The sequence below is a fragment of the Euleptes europaea genome, chromosome 18, assembly GCF_029931775.1.
Source record: "Euleptes europaea isolate rEulEur1 chromosome 18, rEulEur1.hap1, whole genome shotgun sequence".
In the NCBI taxonomy this organism is placed as follows: Eukaryota; Metazoa; Chordata; class Lepidosauria; order Squamata; family Sphaerodactylidae; genus Euleptes; species Euleptes europaea.
In genome coordinates, this window is record NC_079329.1 from 8,469,940 (window position 1) to 8,497,104 (window position 27,165).

At 50.3% G+C, this 27,165-nt stretch overlaps 2 protein-coding genes across 2 annotated transcripts; both read left to right on the forward strand.

Annotated features, from left to right (window-relative positions):
• Window positions 1-272: 272 nt before the first annotated feature.
• On the forward strand, window positions 273-716 carry LOC130490367 (angiogenin-like). The gene has a single exon (XM_056864194.1). The coding sequence runs from the start codon at window positions 273-275 to the stop codon at window positions 714-716; it is 444 nt and encodes a 147-aa protein (XP_056720172.1).
• A 4,659-nt stretch (window positions 717-5,375) lies between these two features.
• METTL17 (methyltransferase like 17) lies at window positions 5,376-22,661 on the forward strand. The gene is made up of 14 exons (XM_056864195.1): window positions 5,376-5,438; window positions 7,122-7,275; window positions 8,480-8,626; window positions 9,290-9,386; window positions 11,195-11,276; window positions 12,266-12,339; window positions 12,522-12,616; window positions 14,304-14,374; window positions 14,839-14,946; window positions 17,081-17,149; window positions 19,458-19,508; window positions 20,368-20,460; window positions 22,236-22,420; window positions 22,544-22,661. The coding sequence occupies exons 1-14, from the start codon at window positions 5,376-5,378 to the stop codon at window positions 22,659-22,661; spliced, it is 1,407 nt and encodes a 468-aa protein (XP_056720173.1).
• Window positions 22,662-27,165: the final 4,504 nt, after the last annotated feature.

A 27,165-nucleotide genomic window follows, 5' to 3' on the forward strand; every position in this document is an offset into this window, starting at 1 on the left:
AGCTGCCTTACACTGAATCAGACCCTCGGTCCATCAAAGTCAGTATTGTCTACTCAGACCGGCAGCGGCTCTCCAGGGTCTCAGGCAGAGGTCTTTCACATCACCTACTTGCCTAATCCCTTTAACCGGAGATGCCAGGGATTGAACCTGGGCCCTTCTGCATGCCAAGCAGAAGCTCTACCACTGAGCCACAGCACCTCCCCTTCCTTAAGTTGTAGAGAAAGTCGGCATATAAAAACCAACTCTTCTTCTTCCTTGAATTGCAGGTGGCAATGGAGACTTGGAAGAGGATACCCCTTTACTTAGTAGCAGTGACCTACCTGCTGTTGGGAGCCGCTGCCTCTAACGAGCAGTACCAGATGTTCTTAAACAAGCATCACGACAACCCCACGACTAAAATCGAGAACTCCGGATACTGTGACATCCTGATGAATTACAGGAAACTGATCCAATCGTGCGTGCCCATGAACATTTTCATCCACGCCTCCGAGACACAACTCCAGGACGTATGCGGGGACGGAGGGGTCCCCTACCACGGCACCGGAAACCGTCAGAGCAGGCAATCCTACCCTGTCACTATCTGCAGGCTGGGGGTGGTCACCAGGACCCGGAGATGCATCTACTACGCCACCTACAGCAACATGCGCCTGTTCCTTAGCTGCGACGAAAATAACTTGCCCGTGCTTCTAGATGAAGTCCTCACCCTGGGCAGCTGAACTCTGCGCGGCCTCTCCGGGTTAATGCTCGGAGGGCGCTGGCTTCTTCAGCATGGATGCAACCCTGCCACTGAAATAAAGGCCCCGTCCGGCAGAACAGCTATTCAGAAGAGTGTTTCTCTGTTACATCGTATGAATGTTGTAGGTGGGGTATGTCACTCCCTGTATTCCCAATTTGCTGGTGTGGCTTCACAGAAATGCAGAGTTGGAGGGGACCTCCAGGGTCACCTAGTCCAACCGCCTTCCCAACATGAGAAACTCACAACTACTCCCCCCGCCCCGCTCTATGCCCACTGGAAGGCAAAACACCTCCAGGATCCCTGGCCAGTATAGCCTGGAGGAAAATTCCTTCCTGATCCCAAAATGGTGCTTGGCATGACCCTGGGCATGTAAGAAAGGGCCATGAGGGCCAAGCAGCACTGACTCGTCCCTTCCTGCCCTCCCTCTCATGATCTGCCTACGTTCACAGAATCAGCAAAGCTATCAGATGGCTTCCTTGCCTCTTAAAAGCCTCCAAAGAAGCAGAGCCCACCACCTCCCGAGAAAGCCTATTCCACTGAGAAACTGATCTGTCAGGAAATTCTTCCTAATGTTTAGCCAAAAACTCCTTTGATGTAATTTCAACTCATTGGTTTGAACCCATTCAGTTTGGTCCCCACCCCAATATATCTGAGCTAAACCCTTCAGCTCCTATGTTGCCAACCTCTACGCGGGGCCTGGAGATCTTCCCTGGAGAAAATGGCTGCTTTGGCAATTGGACTCTATGGCATTGGAGTCCCTCCCCAAACCCCACCCTCCTCAGGCTTTGCCCCCAAAACCTCCCGCCTGGCAACCTTACACATGCCCATTGATAAACCACTATATATATAAAAAAAAAAACCTCAGCAGGGTATAATTCCAATGAGTCCATCCACCAAGTCATTCATTTTTCTCTAGAGGAACTGATCTCTGTGGTCTGGAGATCAGATCCGATGTATTGCTGGGAAAGCTCTTGCCGTCTGAAGTTACCTACATTGACGCCTTGAAAAGCCCCCTCATATTAGCGCTGCTTCAAATTAGACCGGGTTTCGTTTAATGTGGAAAGAAGGTGGTTAAGAGGGACAACATAGAGATCTATAAAATTATGCATGGTATGGAGAGAGTGGACAGGGAGAAAGTTTCTCCCTCCCTCATAATGCTATAACGCGGGGTCATCTGCTGAAGCTGGAGGGCGAGAGATTCAAAACTGATAAAAGGAAGTATTCCTTCATGCAACGCATAGTTAAATTGTACAACTCCCTGCCCCAGGATATGGTGATGACTGCCAACTTGGAAGGATTTAAGAGGGGAGTGGACATGTTTATGGAAGAGAGGGCTATCCGTGGCTACTAGTCATGATGCATACTTATTCTCTCCAGGATCAGAGGAATATGCCTATTATATGAGGTGCATTGGAACGCAGGCAGGATAATGCTGCTGCAGTCATCTTGTTTGTGGACTTCCTGGAGGCACCTGGTTGTCCACTGTGTGAACAGGCTGCTGGACTTGATGGGCCTGGGTCTGATCCTACAGGGCTTTCCTTATGCTTTTATTGAGATTGGGGTTATCCGTGGCTCCTAGTCAAAATGGATACTAGTCATGATGCATACCTATTCTCTCCAGTATCAGAGGAGCATACCTATTATATGAGGTGCTGTGGAACACAGGCAGGAGAATGGCTGCTGCTGCTGCAGTCGTCTTGTGTGCTTCCTGGAGGCACCTGTGTGAACAGACTGCTGGACTTGATGGACCTGGGTCTGATCCAGCATGGCCTTTCTTATGTTCTTATGTAACGTGTTTAAATATCATTTCTTGAAACTTCCCTGAGAATTTGCTAGGGGAGGGAGACAATAATGGGTGCTTTGTAGGGTTGCCAGCTGTGGACTGGGAAAAACCTGAGGAGGGCGGGGTTTGGGGAGGGACTTCAATGTCATAGAATCCAATTGCCAAAATGGCCATTTTCTCCAGGTGAACTGATCCATATTGGCTGGAGATCAGTTGTAATAGCAGGAGATCTCCAGCTACTATCTGGAGGTTAGTAACCAAAAAAAAAAAAACACCTCTGTACTGTTACCATAGGTTAGGAAAATAGTACAAGAATATGCTACAAATAAATGCAAAAACAGTTTGCATTGGAAAGATCAAACAAACAAAAACAGCAAAGTGTTATATACAAGGGTGAATGATCACTTCAGAGAAGTGCTATGTACATAAATTGCTGTCAGCATATACAACAATATAGGTTCAATTTTGTGTCCTAAATACAGGTAGCTGTCCGATGGATGTTCATCTTACTGAAGAACAAGGTGGAATGCTGAGATACGATAGTTTCGGAGTCTTCTTCAGTCCCACATCTACACACAAATACACAATACACAATGTTCTAAACTATCTATACAACCATCAATTTTTAGTATACATCATATCAATAAAAAAATTACATTTCACCATAAGTGCATGCATTCACTTCAATAAAAAATGACAAGTTCCTCATGTGGATACATGGTGTTGCCGCATTCAATTTTTATAAAAATCAGTAGTACAATAGTCTCAAGAGATTTAAAAGCGGATTAAATGCACAGCTTCTTACCATGGCTGTAACAAGTTGCTCCAGGGATACAAAGTATTGCAGCTGTAGCTTCCGCTGCGGTGTGATAGATGATGTCATCTGTTTAAAGGGGCCGGTTCCCAGTTCAAATGAAACATGAGAGGTCATTATCTAAATTCAAGCCCCGTGGAGCTAAAGAATCAAATAGGTGAATAAAGTAAGCCTCTTTCTGTCTGAGTATCCTTCCCTTATCTATTCTATCAAAGCGTTTGCTTCTTAGCCTCCAAACTACAAAGAAACGCAAATCATTTTCGTTATGATGGAATTTTATAAAGTGATCCACAACTGGCGCCAGATTTTTTGCACGTATCCTGGACCTGTGTTCTAAAATTCTCACTTTTATGGGGCGTATACTGGACCCGACATAAATCAAACCACACGGACAAAGTAAACAATAAACACAATATTTTGTGTCACAGTTAGAAAAATCATTCAACCGGAAAACAAAGTCAGGGTCAGTTCTTTTGAATTCTTTAACTTCAAGGCTGAGGTTGCAAGGTAAACATTTTTGACATCTAAAATGCCCTTTTGCAATAGGTGGAACGTGAGCTTTAGAAATGTCGGAATGGACTAGCGTATCACGAATAGATGTAGTTCTACGATAGCCTATTCTAGGTGGATTCTCCCATCCTGTAATGCCTGCCAATAAGTGCCAGTGGCGCTTTATGATCCTAGTTATGTGATAAGAGAGACGCGCATACTGAAAAGCAAAGGTCAGTGTGTTGTTATCTCTATTGCCCACACTGTGGTTGTAAAGAAGATCTTGTCTGTTAGGCTCATACGCTCGTTCCCTTGCTTTTCTAATAATCGCAGGGGGATAGCCTCTTTTCAACAGGACTCCAGATAGTTCACTAGCTCCTTTAGAGTAGTCTTGGATGGTGGAACTACTGCGTTTGATTCTAATGAATTGGCCGTAAGGTAAGTTATGTCTGATGTAGTAAAAAAAAGCAAGAGTCCAGTTGCACTTTAAAGACTAACAAAAATATTTTCGGGCAGGGTGTGAGCTTTCATGAGCCACAGCTCACTTCTTCAGATACAGATAGAAGGTGAATCCATCTGTCGTTAAGTAGAGGAGAGTGAATTCATTCAAGCATTAGTATGTAAATGTTAAAAGTATGTAAATGTGAATAGCGGGCCTGATGGGATTAGGTGTGATATGCAGAAGAGTCTGTGATGTCCAGGGGAGAGATGGGTGTGGAGAAATCAGCATTGGTCATGAGCCATGAATGCAAGGTCTTTATTCAGCCCAGGTAAAGCCCAGGTCTTTATTCAGCCCGTATGTCTGATGCATACTGGATGGCGAGAATCGAAATGTAAAACAGCACTGCGGTCGGTAGCTGGATTTTACTGCGTGAAATGGCAAAACCCACTTGCAAACGATCGTTAAAGTGCATTCAAAGTGGAACGAAAGTGCATGATCCAGCATGTGTGAAAGCGCACCCGCGCGAACCCAATGCGGAATAAAGGACACACGTGTTTACAAGTGGGCGGAGCTTTCTTTTGCCCCTCCCATAAACCAAAGGAACACGCTTGCAAGCAGGAGGAGGACGTCGTTTTAAAAAAAGCGCTCTAAACCGTCAGTGGGTAAAAACGAGCCAATCAGTAAGCATTATTCAAATAAGTCTCCAACTCTCGTAACTCGCAAACCAATCGGCGCTTGCCGATCGGAAACCCTTTCGTCGCGGCTCTAGTTTCTCACAACGGCGGATGTATACCAACCGTTCTTGCCTCTTTCCCGACCTCTTGCTCTTTATTCCCTCCGCAGGCCGCTGTAATGAGGCCGTTGGGTTCCCTTCTTCCCCCCCACCACCTTCCCGTCCCCACCTTGTTTTGCATGCCTGCTCACGATTGGTCGGCAACGCGAAGGGCGCCGCGGCCTTTCCCGGCGATTGGCTCACAGCGAAGGCAAGCGAGAGTCTCCGCCTAGGGCAGGCGGAGTGACATCCCTCCCCAAGATGGCGGGCGCGAGGCGCTGAGCGGGAGGTCACGTGAGCTCACGTTTCTGCGCACGCTCAGTAAGTCCCTTTCGGAAAATGGCGGCCGTGAGGTGTTTACGGAGAGTGTGGAGAGCCGCCGTTCCTGACGTTTCGTTGAGGGTAAGCTTTGCTTTCCCTCCTCCGTAGTGCGATTTATCAGTTATGGAGTGGATTTGCGTATCCCAGTGTCCTTTTCGGGCTTACCCCGTGTAAAGTAAACCGTGGTAACTACCTCGGTTTACTGCGCGTCCCTTAAAGTAGTTAAGGGGCAAGCTCGGGGAAGGGGGGCGGGCCTTGAATAGAGAAGCTGATATGCGAAAACTGCTCTAAGTGTCAATTATTAGTAGTATTTAAGTACTGCACTTTTATGTGGAGATGGATCCACAATGGGTAGCCAGTGTTCGTCTGTCAATAGGAGTAGAAAAGAACAGGAGTCCAGTGGTACCTTAAAAACTACAAAATCTCTGGCGGGGTGAGCTTTGGTGAACCACAGCTCACTTCTTCAGATACAGCTAGAATGTGGGTCCATCTATCCTTAAGTAGAGAAGAGTGAATTCACACACCCAAAGGCAATAGCATGTAAATGTCAATAGCAGGTAAATGACGTTAGCAGGCGTGATTGGATCAGGTGTGAATTGCAGAGGGGGTAGATAGGCCTGGGGAAATCAGCATTGGTAATGGGACAGGAATCCCAGGTCCCTATTCAATCCAGGAGAATGCATTGTCTCGAGCTAGAATGTGAGTCTATAGCTAGAATGTGAGTCCATCTATCCTTAAGTAGAGAAGAGTGAATTCAGACACCCAATGGCAATAGCATGTAAATGTCATTAGCAGGTAAATTACACTAGCTGGCGTGATTGGATCAGGGGTGATATGCAGAGGGGGTAGGTAGGCCTGGGGAAATCAGCATTGGTAATGGGACAGGAATCCCGGGTCCCTATTCAATCGAGGAGAATGCATTGTCTCGTGCTAGAATGTGAGTCCATCTATTCTTAAGTAGAGAAGAGTGAATTCACACACCCAAAGGCAATAGCAGGTAAATGACGCTAGCAGGTGTGATTGGATCAGGGGTGATATGCAGAGGGGGTAGGTAGGCCTGGGGAAATCAGCATTGGTAATGGGACAGGAATCCTGGGTCCCTATTCAATCCAGGAGAATGCATTGTCTCGAGCTAGAATGTGAGTCTATAGCTAGAATGTGAGTCCATCTATCCTTAAACTGACAAAAGTGAATTCAGACACCCAATAGCAATAGCATGTAAATGTCAATAGCAGGTAGATGACATTAACAGGTGTGATTGGATCAGGTGTGATATGCAGAGGGGGTAGGTAGGCCTGGGGAAATCAGCATTGGTAATGGCACAGGAATTCCAGGTCCCTATTCAATCCAGGAGAATGCATTGTCTCGAGCTTAATTGTTGGTTGTAATTCAGCAGTCCCTCTTTCTAATCACACTTTGAAATCCCTTTGTAAGAGAACCACTACCCTTAAGTCAACAACTGTGTGAAATCACTCTTCTCTACTTAAGGATAGATGGACTCACATTCTAGCTGTGTCTGAAGAAGTGAGCTGTGGTTCACGAAAGCTCCTACCCTGCCAGAAATTGTGTTAGTCTTTAAGGTGCTACTGGACTCTTACACTTTTCCACTTCTATATACGTCCATAAAGAGATGAGAAGACAAGAGTCGCTGGAAAAGACAATAATGCTAGGAAAAGTTGAAGGTTTTTTAAAAACTCATCCTTGCTCCTTAGTCGGGCAGAATCTGTACTTACACCTCTGCTTTCATGTCTCTTTCCTCCTTAGGGCCTGTCAAGTATCATTCCCAAGGTCACCCAAGTGGATAATTCTTCAGATTTCTTGAGCAAAGTTCCTCACCGCAAGCACCCTGGGATTGTCCACCTCAAAGCTGTCAGGCTTCCGCCTGAGTTAATAGAGGCTGCTCGCTTTCAGATGGATGGTGAATAAAACCCAGAGTTGAGGGCAGGGGCCTTTCTGTTAAGTGAGCCCAACTGAAGTTTGGGTGGCATCCAAAACTACTGCTCTGTATCCTCTTTGGCTGGTACTCTGAGTGGCTTTGGACGAGGCATCTTGTTCTGTGAGTGCTGCATTGTGTGGAGAGCTGCAGTCCCAATGCCTTTTTACTGGAAAGCTAGAGCCCCGTGGCGCAGAATGGTCAGCTGCAGTACTGCAGTCCAAGCTCTGCTCACAACCTGAGTTTGATCCCTACAGAAGTCGGTTTCAGGTAGCCAGCTCAAGGTTGACTCAGCCTTCCATCCTTCCGAGATCGGTAAAATGAGTAGCCAGCTTGCTGGGGGTAAAGGGAAGATGACTGGGGAAGGCACTGGCAAACCACCCTGTAAACAAAGTCTGCCTAGAAAGCATCGGGATGTGACGTCGCCCCATTGGTCAGGAATGACCCAGTGCTCGCACAGGGGACCTTTACCTTTTTACTGGAAAGCTATTGGAATATTTTAATTCGGAATATCGAGCGGGTGCAGAGGAGAGCGCCGAGGATGATCAGGGGCCTGGAAACCAAGCCCTACGAGGAAAGGCTGATGGAGTTGGGAACGTTTTGTCTGGAGAAGAGGGGACGTGATTGCTCTGTTTACGTATTTGAAGGGCTGTCATTTAGAGGAGGGCAGGGAGCCGTTCCTGTTGGCAGCACTTGGTAGAGTGGTAGAGCACTTGTTTTGCTTGCAGAAGGTCCCAAGTTCAATCCCTGCCATCTCCAGTTAAAAATAATAATTTGGTAGTAAGCGATGTGAAAGATCTATTTCATGAGACCCCGGAGAGCCATTGCTAGTCAGAGTAGGCAGTGCTGACCTTGATAGACTATATGAGGCAGTTTAATGTAATGTGTGTTTTCAGCCAGGTTGAGAGAAGGACCCTTATTCTGTGTCCCTTTCTGCCTTTAGTATGGTTGTGAGAAAGGAAGAGTTGAGGGGCAGTTCACCACGTGCACGTATCGATCCCCTCTTGACTTTCCCGCTTTCTCTTCTGTCTTTTGCACTATCAAAATTTACACTGGCAGCTCCTTGGGGGCAGAGACCTGCCCTCCTTCACTTGGTCATTGACCAGGTACTTGTGGCAGGAAGTACTTTAAGCCAACTCAGGAAGCTGAGTTGTAGTCCTTCCTTCTCAACATGCTTTCCTTCTCGCAGAATCCTCCGTTCGCAATGTGGAGCAGCAGGCCAAGGCCCTCACCAATTATCTGTGGAGCCGCAAACGCCCCGTCGAGGAAGAGGAGTTGCGCAGGAGGGCCCAGTTTCTGGAGCAGAAACTGCGAGGGGAGTCAGCCCCTCTGAAAGGTGAGTGTGGGTTTGGAGCTTGGTGGGGGCGGGGGTAGTGTTTCGAGTGAAGATTTCAAGGAAACCTCCTAGGGGCACTCTCCAGGGTCCAGTAAGCTGAGGCCTTTTGGATTTGTGGAACAAACAATACACCTTGGGTGGAGCCAACAGACCCCCTCTCGCTCCCTTTGTGGGAGATCCTCGATCCCACCATATGGTCCAGCATCTGGGTAAAGCACTTGAACAGAGGATTCCTGCCTGCTTTAGCGGGCACCTCCCCTAATCCAGGTTTAGGGCCCTGGCCGTCGAGGGAGATTCCCTGAAACTCTTCCCCAATCAGGTTATATGTCACGTACTACGTGCTCCCTATCACAGACCATGTTTTTCAGCAGTCATCCATCCTCCCCCCTTGGCAGGTAAGCCAAATGGTTATCTTGGAGCTGACATCCATTACCTGCCTTCGCTGACCCTCTGGCATATTTCACTGCCCTTCTCTTGTGGAAATAAAGCGTCATCATGGCTTCAGGGATTCTTCAGTGCAGTGTAAAGCACCCTGTCCCTCTGAATTCCCACTGGAGGGGAGGGGTATGTGTCTCTTTTTTTATCACAGCTCACCCTGACACTAATGTATTAAAGTAAGATGACAGTTGTGTATAGATTTCTTCCTCTGTATCCTCCCTTTAGATGCACTGAGTGAACTGGACCAGGCCAAAGAGAAAAAACTGAAGAAGGCAGTCCTGACCGCCCTCCGTAAGACAACTTATTGCTGGGTGGCGCTTAAGTAAGTGTCCTTTGCAACCCTTCCCAAACTCATGGGCTTGATTCCTGGAGAAGATTAAGAGAACGGGCTTCGATCTTGGGACGTCTCTGATTCAGATCTCGCTTCTGCCATGAACGGTATATGGCATGAGGCAAGCCTCTCTCACGTTTCTCCCCTGCCCCAAATGTACAATATGGGGATTGCACTAGCCCAGTGGTCAGCAAACTGCGGCTCCTGAGCCGCATGCGGCTCTTTGGCCCCTTGAGTGCAGCTCCCATCCTCCCCACCCTCGTCCGTTGGCTCAGTGGCTCCTCTCCCCCCCTGCCCCCCCTGGCCGGGGACACTGGGCTCCTCCTCCTCCACCACTCGGGCCAGCGGAGGCTGTTTCTGCGCCGGGGCCAGGAGATGTGGCGTTTCCCAGGAGGGGCCTGGAGCAGCCGCCACCCCCACCTCCGAGACTGGCCTCTGACCGTCCAGAGCGGGTCGGTCCTGGCCTCCGTTTGCTCAGGTCAGCTGCATTCTGCCGTGCCTTTCCTCGGGAAAGGTTTCCTCGGCTGGCTGGCTGGCCTGCCGGCCCTTCTTCACAGGAAGCGCTGACGACTCCTGGCGGCCGGCCGGCCACCGTCTGCCGAGGCCAGAGGCCCAGCAAAACCCAGGGAGGGAGGGAGGGAGGCCTCCCAGGCTGGCCAGGCCTTCCTGGAGGGGGCGGGGGTGCAGCCCCAGGTGGCCCTGACTCCCAGTGGGGAGGGGGCTCTTCCCCCTCCACACCCTCCTGGCCGCAAGGGCCCCAGCCGGACAAGAGGGGGTGAAAGAGCTCGGTGCGCCTCACGTCCCAGCCCGGGGGGGCTGGGGCCAGCACGCCCTCCCCTCCCGCCAGCGCTGGGCTTGGAGGCGCCAGGGCCGGCGCGGTTAGGGGCTGCCCCTTCCAGGCAGGCAGGCAAGGAGGTTCTCCCCCACCACCCACCGCAGGCCTGTTTCCGCCGGCCCCCGCCCAAGGAAGTCTCTTGGCAGACCGGTCATTTGCGGCCAGCCGCGCCCTCGGGAGCGGACGCCGAGGCCGGCCAAGCCACAGCCCGCTCGCCCACCCGCCGCGGCGCCCCATCCCCTGTGGCAGAACGCGCCGTCGGAAGGAGCCGCAGTCCGTTTGCCCGCCTGCCTGGGGAAGCTGCTGCCCCCCTGCCCCGCCCGGGCGAAGGCAGTGGGAGGCCGATCGCCTGCCAATGCCCAGCGCTGGGGGCGGGGGGCGGAGAGGAGCCCCCTTCCTGGGGGTGGCGGCAGGGGGGGCCTCCGAGGGTTGGGCAGCCAGCCTTGGTTGCCCTTTTTTGGGGGGAGGGGCTTGGGAGCCGGGAGGGGGGGGAGTCTGCACCTGCACCGTTTGGGATGGGCTGTGGGTCAGTGGTGGAGTATCTACTTTTAGGTGGCTCTCAAAAGAAATCTCAATCATTGTACTGTTGATATTTGGCTCTGTTGACTAATGAGTTTGCCGACCACTGCACTAGCCTGTCTTACAAGTGTGGTGTAGTGGTTAAATGTGGTGGTTTGGAGCAGTGGAGTCTGATCTGGAGAACTGGGTTTGATTTCCCACTCCTCCACATGAGCGGCGGAGGCTAATCTGGTGAACTGGATTTGTTTCTCCGCTCCTACACACAAAGCCAGCTGGGTGACCTTGGGCAAGTCACAGTTCTCTTATAGCTCTCTCAGCCTCTCCTACCTCACAGGGTATCTGTTGTGGGGAGAGGAAGGGAAGGTGATTGTAAGCTGGTTTGAGTCCCCCTTAAGTGGCAGAGAAAGTCGGCATATCAAAACCAATTCTTCTTGTTCTTCTCTAGTTACACGGAAGAGCTCAGTTTTTTATATATGGCAGCCCGGATGGATGGGGTGTTTGCCGCTGTGTCCCGAGCCTTCCATGAGGTGAGTTTTCGCCTCAGGCTTTTGGGGGTATCTGTGGACTCCGTGTGTGTGTGTGTGTGAAGTTCCATGAATGAATGACCTCCAAAATATCCTATCTTTGATGGCCTCGCTCAGGCCTTAAAAACTGAAGACTTCCTTGACTGAGTCAATCCGTCACCTGTTGGGTCTTCCTCTTTTCCTGCTGCCTTCCACTTTTCCTAGCATTATTGTTTTTTTGGCGACTCTTGTCTTCTCATAATGTGACCAAAATACAAGAACCAGAGCCTAAGTTGAGTTCGGGCTTGTGGATTAGGAACCCTTTTAAGCAACCCTAAGGAAAGGGGGCGTGGTCAAGCCTAAGCTCAGAAGCCAAGCTGGGTCAATACTTGGATGGGGAACCCACCAAGGAAGTTTCTGCAGAGGAAGGCAATGGCAAACCCCCTCTCCTTCTCACTTGCCTTGAAAAGCCCGTTGCTAGGGTTACCATTAGTCAGTTGCAACTTCATGGTGCACCTAAGCAACTGTAATTTTAGTGGTAGAAGGGTGGATCTGCCTTCCTTTGCTATTATTTCAGTGGTTAAGAGAAGTGGTTTGGAGCTGCGGACTCTGATCTGGAGAACCGGGTTTGATTTCCCCGCTCCTTCGCACGAGCGGTGGATGCTAATCCACTGAACCGGGTTGGTTCACTCCACGCGAAGCCAGCTGGGTGACCTTGGGCTAGTCACAGCTCTCTTAGAGCTTTCTCAGCCCCACCTACCTCACAGGGTGTCTTTTGGGGAGAGGAAGGGAAGGTGGTTGTAAGGCGGTTTGAGGTGCCTTGGAACACAGGCAGGAGAATGCTGCTGCCATCGTCTGGTTTGTGGGCTTCCTGGAGGCACCTGGTTGGCTGCTGTGCGAACAGACTGCTGCACCTTATGGACCTTGGCCTGATCCAGCATAGCCTTTCTTATGTTCTTAAAGCAGGCCCGGATTTAAAGAGCAATTTTTTCCCCTTCTGTTGCCCCGGTCAGATCCAGACGCGAGTCCCCGACTTCCAGCCCTCCACCCTGTTGGATTTTGGCTCTGGGACCGGCGCTGTCAGCTGGTAAGGCATCTCATGAAGAAAAGAGTACTGTTTTTTCCTCTGTAGTACCCGAGAGAGAAGCAGGGATGGGGGAAGCAGAGCCACTTGCTGGACTCCTCAGCGGAGGAGGCCTTCGATCCTGGTAGCTCCGCCATTTGGCCGTAGGGGGGTAGAAACTCACTTCTTTGTTCCCTTTACTGTAGGGCAGCACATAGCATCTGGGGCAAGACGTTAAAGGAATACATGAACATCGACTCCTCCACTGCCATGCTGGCCTTGGCTGAGAGGCTGATGAAAGGTGAGGATTTTAATGAGGGGCTCTGGGGTGGGATGGGGCAGCGCGTGTCGTTTGCAGCCCACCTGTCACCAGCGCAACATGTTTTTGTTTCCCTAATAAGAAGTGTTGGTTTTTATATGCCGACTCTCTCTAACCCAAACCAGCTTACAATCTCCTTCCCTTCCCCTCCCCACAGCAGACACCCTGTGAGGTAGGTGGGGCTAAGAGAGCTATAAGAGCTGTCACTTGCCCAAGTCACCCAGCAGGCTTCATGTGGAGGAGTGGGGAAACCAACCCAGTTCATCAGATTAGTCTCCACCGCTCATGTGGAGGAGTGGGGAATCGAACTTGGTTCTCCAGATCAGAGTCCACCGCTCCAAACTCAAACCGGAGTCTCCCTTGAGTCTCCCTCGTCTTGTTTGTGGCTTCCTAGAGGCACCTGGTTGGCCACTGTGTGAACAGACTGCTGGACTTGATGGGCCTTGGTCTGATTCAGCAGGGCCTTTCTTATGTTCTTATACCATCGCTCGTAACCACTACACCATGCTGTTGTGTAGCCCAAAGACAAATGTGCCCTTTTCCAACTTCTCAATGGCCGATTATGCATGCTCACTTTACCCTTCTTTATTCCCCGTTTCAGCCAGGATCAAAGCAACCTGGGTTGGGGAAAACTGTATGCATTGGCTTGAATGATCAGGGAATAAACTGTGTGCAAATCGGAGGCATGAATACAGAAAAGCAATCTCCCAAGTTCAGATCAAGTCCCACCCCTTTAATTGCTGGTCTGTGATTGGCTCACCTCATGAGAGAACATTTCCTTCCCCCCAGACCCAACTGCCGCATAAAAAGCATTTTAAGGACAAAAAACAAAAAATGGAGCCATTTGAAAGAAGGGGGGGGGGGCGAAATCCAAGCCTTGTTTTTAAAAAGCCTTTCTTTCTCCCAGAAAGAGCTCCCAGGAAGCAATTGAATCCCTTCCTCTACACACTTCTTGATTGGCTGTGAGAATCCAATCATTGCTGCTTCCCCTGTATGGCTATCAGCAAACCGAACAGAAGAGGGGTTTGGAAAGGGAGGTGGGGAAGCTGAATGCGAGGAAAGTGTATTCTCGCTCTCTGAATCTCATATGAGCTAGGAAAGAGAGTTTGACTCAGGCAAGAAGAGGAATGGGAAAAGCCGAGTTCATTTAAGGTTGAAATGGAGTTGAGCCAAAAAGGAATGAGGTAACGTGCATTTTCAAAAACTTGATCCTGCCTGAAACGGAATGAAGGAGGCTAAACCAACCATGCATAACTGACCAATGACAACTAAGGAGTCCATGAGCACTTCTGAGAACGGGCACCTCCCACCAAAGAAAAGCTACACCCAATCCTGTCTCTGGGAGACTTGCTGGGGCATTAGCCATATACTAGGACTGGCCACTATCCAGACTTTTTTTTAATTCCCTCCTAACTGAATTTATATACGAAGCCTGCTGGGTGACCTTGGGCTAGTCACAGCTCTCTCAGAACTCTCTCAACCCCATCTATCTCACAAGGTGCCAGTTGAGGGAAAGGGAAGGCGATTGTAAGCCTCTGTGAGACTCCTTAAAGGTAGAGAAAAGCGGGGTGTAATAACCAACTCTTCTTCTGAGCTGCTTTTCCCACCCACCCTCACCAAGGTCCTACACTGTATTCAAGTTTCTACTAACCAGCTGTTTTCTCCCCAGGGACCTCCCAGAACCAGGATCCATGCTTCCCTGGAGTCTATTTCCGGCAGTACCTCCCAGTGTCGCCCAAGGTAAAAACAACACTCCTCTCGCAGGAGCCGTGGTCAGAACAGCCCGGGTCCGTTGGGATCTTTCTAATTGCCGTTGGCGCTCTGGAGCTCTTGATTGTTCAGCTGACCTGGGAGTTGTTAACAGCCTGGAAAAAAAGAGGGCAGCTGTGATCTATGCAAAACCCAAGTGGTAATTATGCGTTAGGGTTTCAGGCTTTCCGTGCTTGCCAAATTTCAGGAGCAAACCATTGTTCTGACCACTTTTTTTCCCCTAGAAGAGGAGATCTTATCCGCATTTGGACCAGCATTTTGTCCTATAGAATGCTCTAATTGTAGATCTAGGAAGCTGCCAAGTATGACTGTTGATCTGTCTGGCTCACTGCTGCTTTGATAGTGTCTGCCTGGAGTCTCAGGCAGGAAAGAGGGTCTTCCATAATGGCATCACGGTGCTCTGCAGCTAATAACGTGCCTGTTCTCTGGTGCAGGTGAAGTTTGACCTCGTGGTATCGGCTTTCTCCCTCAACGAACTGCCGAGCTATTCACAGAGAGTGGAGACCGTGCAAACCCTCTGGAGAAAGACCGATAGCTTCTTGGTGAGTGGTGCCTCCAGCCGGGATCGACTCAACTTCTTCTTCCGTGTGCGATCCCAGGTGGATTCTGTTTCCATCTGCCCTGCCTTGTAGACACACCCAAGGTCAAAGTTACAATGGCCCCTCAGGCTTTGCCACCCTTTTTTGCAGATTGCAAAGAAGAGCTTCCTTAGTTGTTGTTGATTTTGGGGGTGGGGGGCGTGCAGAGAGGGGTGAATATAACATAAGGCCATCCTGGATCAGACCAAGGTCCATCAAGTCCAGCAGTCTGTTCAGACAGCGGCCAACCAGGTGCCTCTAGGAAGCCACAAACAAGGCGACTGCAGCAGCATTATCCTGCCTGTGTTCCAAAGCATCTCATATAATAGGCATGCTCCTCTGAGACTGGAGAGAATAGGTCTGCATCATGACTAGTATTCATTTTTACTAGTAGCCATGGATCCTCCATAAGAACACAAGAAAAGCCCTGCTGGATCAGACCAAGGCCCGTCAAGTCCAGCAGTCTGTTCACACAGTGGCCAACCAGGTGCCTTTAGGAAGCCCACAAACAAGACAACTGCAGCAGCATTATCCTGCCTGTGTTCCATGGTACCTAATACAATAGGCATGCTCCTCTGGTACTGGAGAGAATATGTATGCATCATGACTGGTATTCATTTTTATTATACCTATTTTATATACCTATATACCTGGGGTCGCGTAAAAATTTCTCAGGCGAAAAGGGGTCGCGAGTGGAAAAAGTTTAAGAAGCCCTGCTATAGACCATAATACCCTTCTGCTGCCTCATCAGTGTGGCAGCCTTCGCTGCTCGCCATGGATGCCCTCCTCTCTTAAAGCCTTCTAAGGTGAAGTGTTCCTCCCGTTCACCAGTGGCAGCAGCGACATTCCCTTCTGTTACTCGCTGTTTGCCCCTCTTCCCCACTTTACATGCCAGAGTGAGGGTTTGGAGGGTTTACACAAGGGCTCAGCTCTTGTGCAAGCAGAAGTGCGGGTGCAAGAAGAAGCAGGCTTCACAGCGGAAGGGGTGTGTCCAATGCATGTGGAACTTGTTCATAGGATCCAAGCCCAAGTCTGATTGGCTTTGCAGTGTGAGATTGTGTGTGAAACCAACTGTGAGCGTGAGCGATACTAACTGCCCTCACTGTGACTTTGCATCATGCAAAATAAAGGTGAAGACTCACAAACACACAGCTGCCACTTCTGGGATCACAAAGGCAGCGCTTTCCATGAAACTTTCCCACTTTTGTTTTAGGGGAGGGGCCGTGGCTCAGTGGTAGAGCCTCTGCTTAGCATGCAGAAGGTCCCAGGTTCAACCCCCGGTATCTCCAGTCAAAGGGACTAGGCAAGTAGGTAAAGTGAAAGACCTCTGCCTGAGACTCTGGAGAGCCGCTGCCAGTCAGAGTAGACAATATTGACTTTGATGAACCAAGGGTCTGATCCAGTATAAAGCAGCTTCATGTGTTCATGTGTCCCAGGTTCAATCCCCGGCATCTCCAGTTAAATAGACTAAGCAAGTAAGTGATGTGAAAGACCCCTGCCTGAGACCCTTAAGAGCCACTGCCAGACTTAGACAATACTGACAGTGGCCATTTATGCCTGGAAGGTTTGGCCTTGGATTTGCTGCTCTCTAGATGCCCATTTTCCCCATCCAAATTCTCAAAACTCTGCATGTGGTCTTATTTTTGAGAATTTGGATGGGGAAAATGTGCTTCCAGAGAGCAGCAAAATCTCCCATGCCTTTGATGGACCAAGGGTCTGATTCGATATAAGGCAGCTGCATGCGTTCATACGATTCATCCCTACTTATATATTCACGCAGTACTTTCTTCCCTCTCCTCCAAAGTCTATGATGACTTCTGGGTTCACTGGGTGGGGGAAATCCAGTGGGAAGGTGGGGCAGGGAGAGGCAGTATAACTCAAAATTGGGCATATGGTGAACTTCAGTGAGATTCCTTCCTTTCGGGCCAGCCTCGCACCAGCTAAAATTTAGTTGGATGGGTCCACCGCTCGTTGGGTGCCTTCACCCAGCTGATCAGCATTGTGTCTCTGTGTACTCGGGGAAGGCAGAAGCCATCTTGGGTGAGAGTTGCTCACCGGGCGCCCAACGCTTCCTTCCCCACATCCTTTTCTCTTTCAGATTCTAATAGAAAATGGAACCAAGGAAGGCCATCAGATGCTCATGGAGGCTCGAGATGTCATATTACAGGTGAGGCGCCTAAACCTGCCGGTATCCTGCTTCAGGCATCCAATTTTCCTTTTATTTCTTGACCTGCAGGGTGTCTTGGAGCCATTCACTTTCAGGACAGTTCACTGGAGGCAAGGGCCAAGTTAAAGAAACACAAAGTGTGTGTGTGGGGGGGGAATTACGCTACTGTTCCCCAAGCCGTGCCTTTTGCCCGAGAGATGTTAAGCTGTAGGGTTTCTGCTAACAACTGTAATCCCTCAAAATTATTTCTCAACACAGGTTCTTAAAAAATAATTGCTTGATCCGCCTCCGCTGATTAAGAACAGGGAGGATTTTCCCCCACGCACCCCTAACATTAGTTGGTTTTCTTTTGCTTTGTGTCCCACTTTCTCTCTGGTGGGGACCCACAGTGACTTAGAAGGTTCTCTCCCCACCCTCGTTTTATCTTTACAACAACCCAGTGTGGTAGGTGAGACTGAGAGCATTTGACAGGCCCATGATCACCTAGCAAGTGCCCGTGCCAGAATAGAGATTCAAAGCTGGGTCTCATAGTCCAGGGTGCTAACTGCCGCACCACACTGGTTGTCACGTTTTGCAGGAGATGTATGGTGCACCATGCCAGGTTTTTGTTGTTTGGGGGTGGGGAATCTTTCTTTTCCGCAGAGCCATTAATTTGCCCTGAAAGAAGGGGGAAAGCTCCTGGCACTGGTGTTTTGCCGGCTTCACCTTGTTTGCCCTGACCCAAACAGCTGTTGTAACATTTATCCTGGGGAGGGGCAATGGCTCAGAGGTAGAGCCTCTGCTTGGCATGCAGAAGGTTCCCAGGTTCAATCCCCGGCATCTCCAGTTAAAGGGACGAGGCGAGAAGGTGATGGGAAAGACCTCTGCCTGAGACTCTGGAGAGCCTTTGCCTGTCTGAGTAGACAATACTGACTTTGATGGACCAAAGGTCTGATTCAGTATAAGGCAGCTTCATGTGTTCGTGTGTTCAACTACTCTCACTGTAAAAATTTTAGGGGAGGGGCTGTGGCTCAGTTGTAGAGCATCTGCTTGGCATGCAGAAGGTCCCAGGTTCAATCTCCAGCATCTCCAGTTAAAGCAGGGGTGGGGAACCTTTTTCCTGCCAAGGGCCATTTGCACATTTATAACATCCTCCAGGGGCCATACCAGGTGTAGATCTCTCGGTGTGGGGGGGAGAGGCTAGGGTTGCCAGGTCTCCAGCCACTACCTGGAGGTTGGCAACCCCAGGGGAGGCCACACAGAGAAGGCCTGCAGGGCACCTTCCTCCCCCCCTCCCAGGTGGGAGGGCAGCCAGCGGTGGGCCCGAGCAAATGAGGCCCCAGGGGGGCGCAGCCCACAGTCAATTGGCAAGGGAGGAAGGAAAACAGAGAAAGAGGAAAAGGGAGGGAGGGAGAAAGAGAGAGAAATGGAGAGAGGGGGGAAAAGAAAGAAAAGGACGGAGGGAGACAAAGAAAGAGACAGAAAAAGAGGGAGAAAGAGGGAGAGAAAGGAGAGTGACAGAAAAAGAGGAAGAAAAGAGAGAAAAGCCTTTCCCTCCCACACACACACACCCGCATGCCGGCCCCGCGCAACTGGGCCCCAGCCTCCCCTCCTCCCCCCCCCACACACACACACCCGGCAGCGCACGGAGCCCCACGCGACTGGGCCCCAGTCTCCATGCCGTCCCCCCCCCCCCCCGAGTCCACAAAAGGCCCCTTCCCGAAGCCCGATCGGCTCCCGCATGCATGCTCTGCTGCCGGGAGCCGCCAGCCTCTTTCCCCCGCTCCCTCTCGCTGCTCAACAGCTGACAGGCCTCTGCGGCCGGGCCCCAGAACTTCCGAGGGCCCGGGCCTGAGGTTCCCCATCCCTGAGTTAAAGGGACCAGGCAAGTCAGTGATGTGAAAGACCCCAGCCTGAGACCCTGGAGAGCCGCTGCCAGTCTGAGTAGGCAATACTGACTTTGACGGACCAAGGGTCTGATTCAGTGGAAGGCAGCTTCGTGCGTTCATGTGAGGTTACTCTGTCCGGAAGTTTTGGCATAGGGTATGCCAGGGACAGAAAGAGTGGGAGTGACATTGGTGCGATGTTGTGGTTACGCTGTTGGACTCGGACTGGGCAGAGCCTGTTACGAATCCCCACTCATCTGCGAGGCGCGCTGGGTGGGCTTCAGGTCTCTCGGCCGAGCCCACCTCACAGGGCGGTCAGGAGGATAAAAGGGAGGAGAGGGTGATGAAATGGAGGAGACAGAAGACCCACCTGAGATCTTTGGAGGAAGCGATCGGGAGAGCTGTCCTCATGACTCTTTACCTTTCCTTTGCTTCTCATCCAGGGCATGGATAAAGTAATTCGTGACCCCCGAGAACCTCACATTTTTGCCCCGGTAAGTGTTAAAACCGCCTCAGAGATGCTCATATTTGGAAAATTATTTTGATTGTGTTTAGGTTTAGTAGTGCTAAAGTTTTCTTTTTCAAGCTGAGAAGCCATTTTGATTGTATAACTGCGTTGAATAAGCATGGCAATGTACCATATTTTTCCGTGTATAAGACGCCCCCATATATAAGACGACACCTACATTTTTTAACCCCAAATTAAGAAATCAGGGGTCGTCTTATACATGGGGGTGTATGGAAAAATACGGGCAGGGAAGAGAGCGCCGGACCCTGGGAAGGCCGGTTGCCAGCCGGCCAGGGCAACCGGGCTCTTCCCGGTCCGCTCTTTTCTCCGCCCATCAGCTGAAGGGCAGGGAAGAGAGCGGGGACCCTGGGAAGGCTGGTCACCAGCCTGCTAGGGCGACCGGGCTTGCTGTCTTCCCCGCCCGTCAGGTGACAAACGGGGAAGAGAGCGACCTTCCGTGTATAAGATGACCCCCAATTCTTTTCTAAATATTTTTAGAAAAAAGGATTGTCTTATACTCGGGGAAATACGGTAATCTGTTTGATTTGTTTCTCATTTTTTGTCCTATTTAGTTGTACTGCTGAAACCCTCATTTCCCTCTTTTCCTTCTGTATGGAAAAAAATAAAACTAATTAAAAAAACCTACTTCGGAGAAAGGGGAGGTGGTGCCAAGCTGGGAGACTCAACTAGAGTGTGGGAGGGTCATGGTTGGAAGACGTGTGTCCACTTAGACTGGTGGGGACGTGGGTGGGTTCAAACCTGTCAACTTGTGAACCCCAGTGCCCGGGAACTCAGAAAGATTCACCGTGATTAAACGCGAATCCCCCCCTCCCCTTCTCTTTCAGTGTCCGCACCATTTGCCTTGTCCCCGCTTATCGGGCGACTGTCCTCTGCCGTGTAACTTCATCCAGGCCTATCACCCCTTTCCTTTCAAATGGGTAAGTGCCCTCCTTTGGCCTGCAATGATTGTTCTTTGATCTTGCCGCCGACTGTTAGGATTATATTCGAGAGCCTGTGTACTGCAGTGGCACAGAGCAGATAACTAAGATAGTTTCCTGGTGGCCTGGAGTGAGCTAATTCTGTCTGTGCTGTCACACTGCCGTTTTAAGTGCCGTCAAGTCACTTCCGACTCATGGCGACCCTATGAATCAATGTCCTCCAGAATGTCCTATCTAACAGCCTTGCTCAGGTCTTGCAAACTGAGGGCCATGGCTTCCTTAGTTTATTGGGTCAATCCGTCTCTTGTTGGGCCTTCGTCTTTTCCTGCTGCTATTTCTAGTTAGTGGGCTCAAATCTAGCTCTTCAGAGCCAGTGTGGTATAGTGGTTAAGAGCAGTGGTTTGGAGTGGTGAACTCTGATCTGGAGAACCGGGTTTGATTTCCCCACTCCTCCACATGAGCGGCGGAGGCTAATCTGGTGAACCGGGTTGGTTTCCCCTCTCCTACACATGAAACCAGTTGGGTGACCTTGGGCTAGTCACAGCTCTCTTAGAGCTCTCTCAGCCTCAACTACCTCACAGGGTGTCTGTTGTGGGATGGGCAGGGGAAGGGAAGGTGATTGTAAGCCAGTTTGATTCTCCATAAAAGGTAGAGAATGTCGGCATATAAAAACCGACTCTCCCTCCTCTTCCCCCTCCTCTTCCTCTTCCCCAACATGGTTACCCTCATGGAGAGAAATAGGCACTGGATGGACTTATGATCTGACTTGTTATATTAGTTTAATATATAGGGAGGTTGCTTGGACAGAAGTGGGGGATATCTTTGAATATAATCGAGTGCTAGTTTTCAGTCTTTCCTTCTGCGAGGGCTCCAGGAAATACTCAGGGGCTGTTCACGTCTGGTAGGGTTTGCCTCCAACTTGAGCCCAGTTTGCAGGGGCAATCACTTGTAACAAAATAAGTGTGTAATTGCCTTTTATCCTGTTCATTCATGTCTGCGATCTTGGCTGCGTTCCCAGCTGTGGATGGAAACTGACTTGGGTCTTCTTGAGCAGTTCTCATTCCCACAGCTTGCTCTGTGGACACAGGTGTTTTACTCAGGATGAGTTCGATGCCTTATAAAAAACCGTTCTCGCTTTTACTGTGGGGCGCAGCGTTCGGTAAAGACCATTAATGTGTGTTCTTTGCCCTGCATTCTTCACACACAAGGAAAAAAGCCCTGCTCTTCTAGCACCACCTCTGCTATCCTGGAGGCATGCAGAGGTGGGGATAGGCTGGCCTGCTGAATTGTGTTTCGCATTCTGTGCACTAATTTGGGCTGTGTGTAGAAGCAAGGCAAATTATGAGGGTTATGGGCTAGGTGAGCACACCTTTCTGTTGAGATCAGGAAGTGGATTAGTAAGTCAGGGTGGAATAGGGCCAGCGTGGTGTAGTGGTTAAGAGCGGTGGTTTGGAGCAATGGGGAACCGGGTTTGATTCCTCTCTCATCCACAAGAGCAGCGGAGTCTAATTTGGTGAACCAGGTTGGTTTCCCCAATCCTACACACTAAGCCAGCTGGGTGAACTTGGGCTAGTCACAGTTCTATTAAGAGCTCTTCAGCCCCACCTACCTCACAGGGTGCCTTTTGTGGGGAGGGGAAGGTAAGGTGATTGTAAGCCTGTTTGAGTCTCCCTTAGGTGGTAGAGAAAGTTGGCATATAAAAGCCAACTCTTCTTCTTCTTCATAGAGAAGTATGGCTAAGGTCCTTTCCCCTCCCCTCTTGTATGTTCTTCCAGAACCCGCAGCAGAAGGAGGAGAGATTCTCCTTCCTGATCCTGCAGAGAGGGTCAGGGGAAGCAAATGAACCCTGGCCTCGCATTACCCAGCCTGTCCTCTGCCGGTCCCACCATGTCCACGTCCACCTCTGCTGCCCTGACGGCACCCTACAGCATGCATGCATTACCACTGGAAAACATGGCAGGTACTGGGTTTCTTTATCCCCTTTGGGCCGCTGGCTCGTGCGTCTGATTTTCAAAGGCGTAATGAGCGATAGCTGCTTCAAGCACGCAGGATGAGAATCTTCACCCCTAACTTCTCCCTACAGGGACCTTTACCGATGCGCAAGGGCGAGTAACTGTGGAGACCGTTTGCCGGTTTTGCACCTCGATGGCGAGCCGGCTTTGGATGAAGAGGTAGACCTTGCGGACGAAGAGCAGAGTTGATGGAGTTCTGTGCAGAACGGACCTCAGCTTCTTGTGGGGCGTCTGCATCCCGCTAGCACGTGCTGGCCGACACTCCTGGCTCGACTGGCGGGGCGGACTACATGGAGCTCATCAGTCTAGTTGAAAAACTCCCAGCTTGGCCTAGCAATGGCATCTAGAGCGCTGAAATTGATCAGGTTCCAGGCCGCACTGCCGAGTTGATAAACTTTTTGATGTGGTATCTCTTCCTTTCAGATGTCCTGTGTATGTGTGTTTATTTTTTTTTCTCTCCCCATATTGTGGTGCATCTGAGCTATTTAGCCTCCCACCTCTGGAGGGAACTACAGTTTGTTTCCACCCTGCCTGTTGATGGGTGGAAAGGACTTGGAGCAGGAGATCTCTGTGATATGTCTGTTGCTGGCCTGTAACATTTCCCATGAGGGATTGAACGTTTGAATCCTCAATCCTACATCTATGTAGTATTTATTTATTCTGCCTTCCCTGCCAAAAGATCAGGGCCACTTCCTTCATCGTTCTCTTAATAAAGTACTACCAATACGTCGCGTTACCGATGTATGGGGCCAAAGGTTAGCCTGGATCCTTTTCCTTGGTTGGTTTTGTGAGCGTTTTATGTGAGCGAGCATTCAAGCCCCCTCCACTTGCAATGTGAAGCGATACAAGTCAGCAATGGGTGCACCTTGCCGTTCTTCAGTTCCTCGTCGTTCTAGGTCATGTCTTTCGCCCTGAGGGGCTGAGAATTCCTCCCGTTGTAAGGAAGACTCACAAACAAGCTTGTTAGTAGAGACTGGGAATGAGGGAAGAAGGCTGAGAGGTAACCACTTCTGAGTCTTGGGCTGTGGATCGTTGAATGCAGATGATTCCTTTGTATTCGATGATCAAGCCGGATAAAGAATCAAGCCGGATAAAAAAAGACTTTTACGGGAGGCACCCAGTTTGAAATTGGGTTAGTGGAGATGAGTCTGGAACCAGATGGAAGGAGGAAGCCAGATTTATTTTGAGAGTGATCTCCTGGACGCCACGCTGGGTTCTGTTCCCGGCTCTGGAAGGACGGCGGTGTGGTTTTCAAGCAGGGCTACCAGGAACTTGGTTTTGGTTTCTATCTTTGGAACTGGGGCAGTGAGCTGAGAAGGAGGTTGGGAAAGCTGGGATTCCTGGGTTGCGTAACTTGCCTTCAGGAGAAGTGTTAGCATGATTAAGTTGGTGGTACAATGCAGGGGCGTCGAGGGGGAGATTATTCTGTTTGTGGAACCCCGGGTGTCCATAAATGAATCCAGAAAGAGTCACATGGGGTAACTGAAAGGACTAAAGTAGGGACTAAAGTAGGGGTGGGGAACGTCAGGCCCAAGGGCCGTTTAAGGCCCACGAAATCATTTGGTCTGGCCCTTCGTGGGTCCTGGCAGATCTCTAGCTCAGAAGGATCTACGGCTGGCGATCCGCCCCCTCCCGCAGACAGGAATAGCCTCTATTCAAGGCAGATGTGAGTTTGTTTTGCCGAGAAAAGGAACCTTCCCCCCCCTTGCAGACAAGTTGTTAGCTATGGAGCTACTAGGACTGCCCAAGAAACTGCGTTAACCCTTTCCCACCTGGGCCATGGAGAAACGTATTCGCTCTGTACTACAAGAGGGTTGGGGGTGGAAGTGGCGACAGTGGAGGGGTTAAAGGGGGCAGGGCCAGAATGTGCGTTGTAGGGGGTGAGTTCTTAGCCAACGTGTCCTCATTTCACCCCTGCAGGCGGAGGTAGCAGGAGCCGGCTGTAGAATCCGGCCCCGACCATGCGGAGCAGGAGCAACTCTGCCGTGCAGCTGCACGGCTACGCCCAGCTGGCGCCACAGACCATCCTGTGCCAGCAGGTGGGCAAGTGCACTACCGGTTGGATGACTGTCTGCTTGCCCGCGCCCGGGGGGGTCATCTGGGGCAGCTGCCTGCTTGGGGCTTGGTCGGCTAATTTTTAAGTTGATAATTTTGTACAGCCTGCAAATGATGTTATAAATATCCAAATGGCCCTTGGCGGAAAAAAGGTTCCCCACCCCTGGACTAAAGAAACAACAACCTTGGAAGAGTTGCTAGTGTTCTGAGATTGCCGTCGCCCACCTTCTCAATATATCTCATGCTGTCCTAGATGGACCTTCGGCACCTAGCAATGCGCCTCCACCCCCTGGATCACTTTGCGAATTGGCCTGAAGCCAAGTAGGGGAGAGAGAACTGCCTAAACGGGAGCAGCCACTCCCTTGGGTTTCTCTGCCACCCACTGGCCCCATTCCCGACTGCCACTCGCTGAAACGGGGCGGGGCCAAGAAGCTGTTTGCAGCAGCATTACAATGCAGCAGCTCCATCCTGCCTGGGTTCCACAGCACCTAATACAGTAGGCTTGCTCCTCTGATCCTGGAGAAAATCATGACTGGTATTCATTTTGCCTAGTAGCATCATGACTGGTATTCATTTTGCCTAGTAGCCATTGATAGCCCTGTCTTCCTTATGAACATAAGGAAAGTCATGCAGGATCAAAACATGGTCCATCAAATCCAGCAGTCTGTTCACACAGTGGCCAACCACGTGCCTCTAGGAAGCCCACAAGCAAGACGACTACAGTAGCATTCTCCTGCCTGGGTTCCACAGCACCTCATATAATAGGCATGCTCCTGTGATCCTGGAGAGAATAGGTATGCATCATAAGAACATAAGGAAAGCCCTGCTGGATCAGACCCAGGCCCATCAAGTCCAGCCGTCTGTTCACACAGGGGCCAACCAGGTGCCTCCAGGAAGCCCACAAACAAGACGACTGCAGCAGCGTTATCCTGCCTGTGCTCCAGAGCACCTAATATAATAGGCCTGCTCCTCTGACTGCCCTCAGTGTGTGAGGTGGGACACCGGACTAGATGGACCCTTACTGGTCTGATCCTGCAGGACCGTTCTGACGTTTTGTTTTCCCAAGGATGGGAAGAAGATTGCCTGGCTCTGTAAACTTGGAGAGGAGCTGCCAGGGCTGGTTTGTTTGCTCTATAAAATGCAATGCCGAGGTTGCGAGAACAGCCGGCCGCCTCCGAGTGAGCGTTCTCAGGCGTGGCTCCCCTGAGCCTGTTGGACCCGTCTTGGGGCTCGACGGCAAAGAAGGCCAGGCTGGGCCTCGGATTTGCCAGGTTCGGCGACGGGAGGGGTGCGTGTGGGCAAATCACGTGTTGACGCCTCGCATTGTGGTTTTGGAAACCTGAAATGCCTTTTGTGTGGCTTTCTACTTGTCACTGTATCAATCGTTAAGGGCCGACTTGTCTCAACCATGTCAATCTGTTTGCCATCTTTAGTTGGAGACTTCCTTGATCACTAGAGAAGACAATTATGGAGCATCGGATGTGCTGCTGTTATTATTCCATGGCTTCTCTGCTATACAGACGTTGTGGTTTGTTGGCTGGCAAATGCAGCCCTTCTACCTCTGTTCAGGGTGCTGTCATTTGCAATCATGAGTGCTGCCTAGAATGTGGTTGAGAGTATTTCGCAGGTCTTGTTAGCTGCTGCCCACTTTGTTTTCAGTGAAGTAACTCAACTTCCACATGCCTCCGATCTCTTTCATAGAAGTCAAACGTCAAAGGTTGGGTCTCTTCAGGAGCCCCGTGAAACCCTTCCTTCTATTCCAAGGGGCAGTAGCAACATGGTTGTCAGTTTTTCCTCTCTATGGGGTGTGGGAGTATAACACTGAGCTAGCTGTCGGCTGCTATGAAAACAACAATAAAGGAAATGGTTACATTTTTTCATCCGCTGGAAAGTAGAAGAGGAGTTGGTTTTTATATGCCAACTTTCTCTACCATTTAAGGGAGACTCAAACCAGCTTACAATCACCTCCCCTTCCCCTCCCCACAACAGACACCCTGTGAGGTAGGTGGGGCTAAGACAGCTCTTAATAGAACTGTAACTTGCCCAAGGCCACCCAGCTGGCTTCACGTGTAGGACTGGGGAAACAAATCCAGTTCACCAGATTAGCCTCCGCTGCTCATGTGGAAGAGTGGGGGAATCGAACCCGGTTCTCCAGATCAGGGCCCACCGCTGCAAACCACCGCTCTTAACCACTACACCACGCTTTTTTGAGCTGCACAAAACATCTCCCAGGGGTTATTTATTCATTCATTCATTTATATTATTTAGACCTCCAAACATAACATTCTGGCCTCTTGGTTGCCCATTATCTATTATTTCTAGGCTGCAGTTACAGAACTCGTGCCACTATTGACGTAGTGGTTGACAGGACTAGAGGTTCTGGCATAGCAGTTGCTTTTTGGACGGGCAATCAGGTGCAAAATGCTAAGTGGTCATTAAGCTAACGTCGTCTGTTGTGTACGCCAAACCTGCGTTCGGATTTAAAATATCTCATGTTGCAAGCTGGGATTATTATTTTTTTGCTGTTGTTTTTCTCTCCCCTGTTAGTCATGCATTCGGTTTCTCCCTCTCCGTCTTAAAAGCCCCTGAACAAAAGAGGGGCTGGTAGAGTCCTTGGATGAGGGCATGAACCCATAGA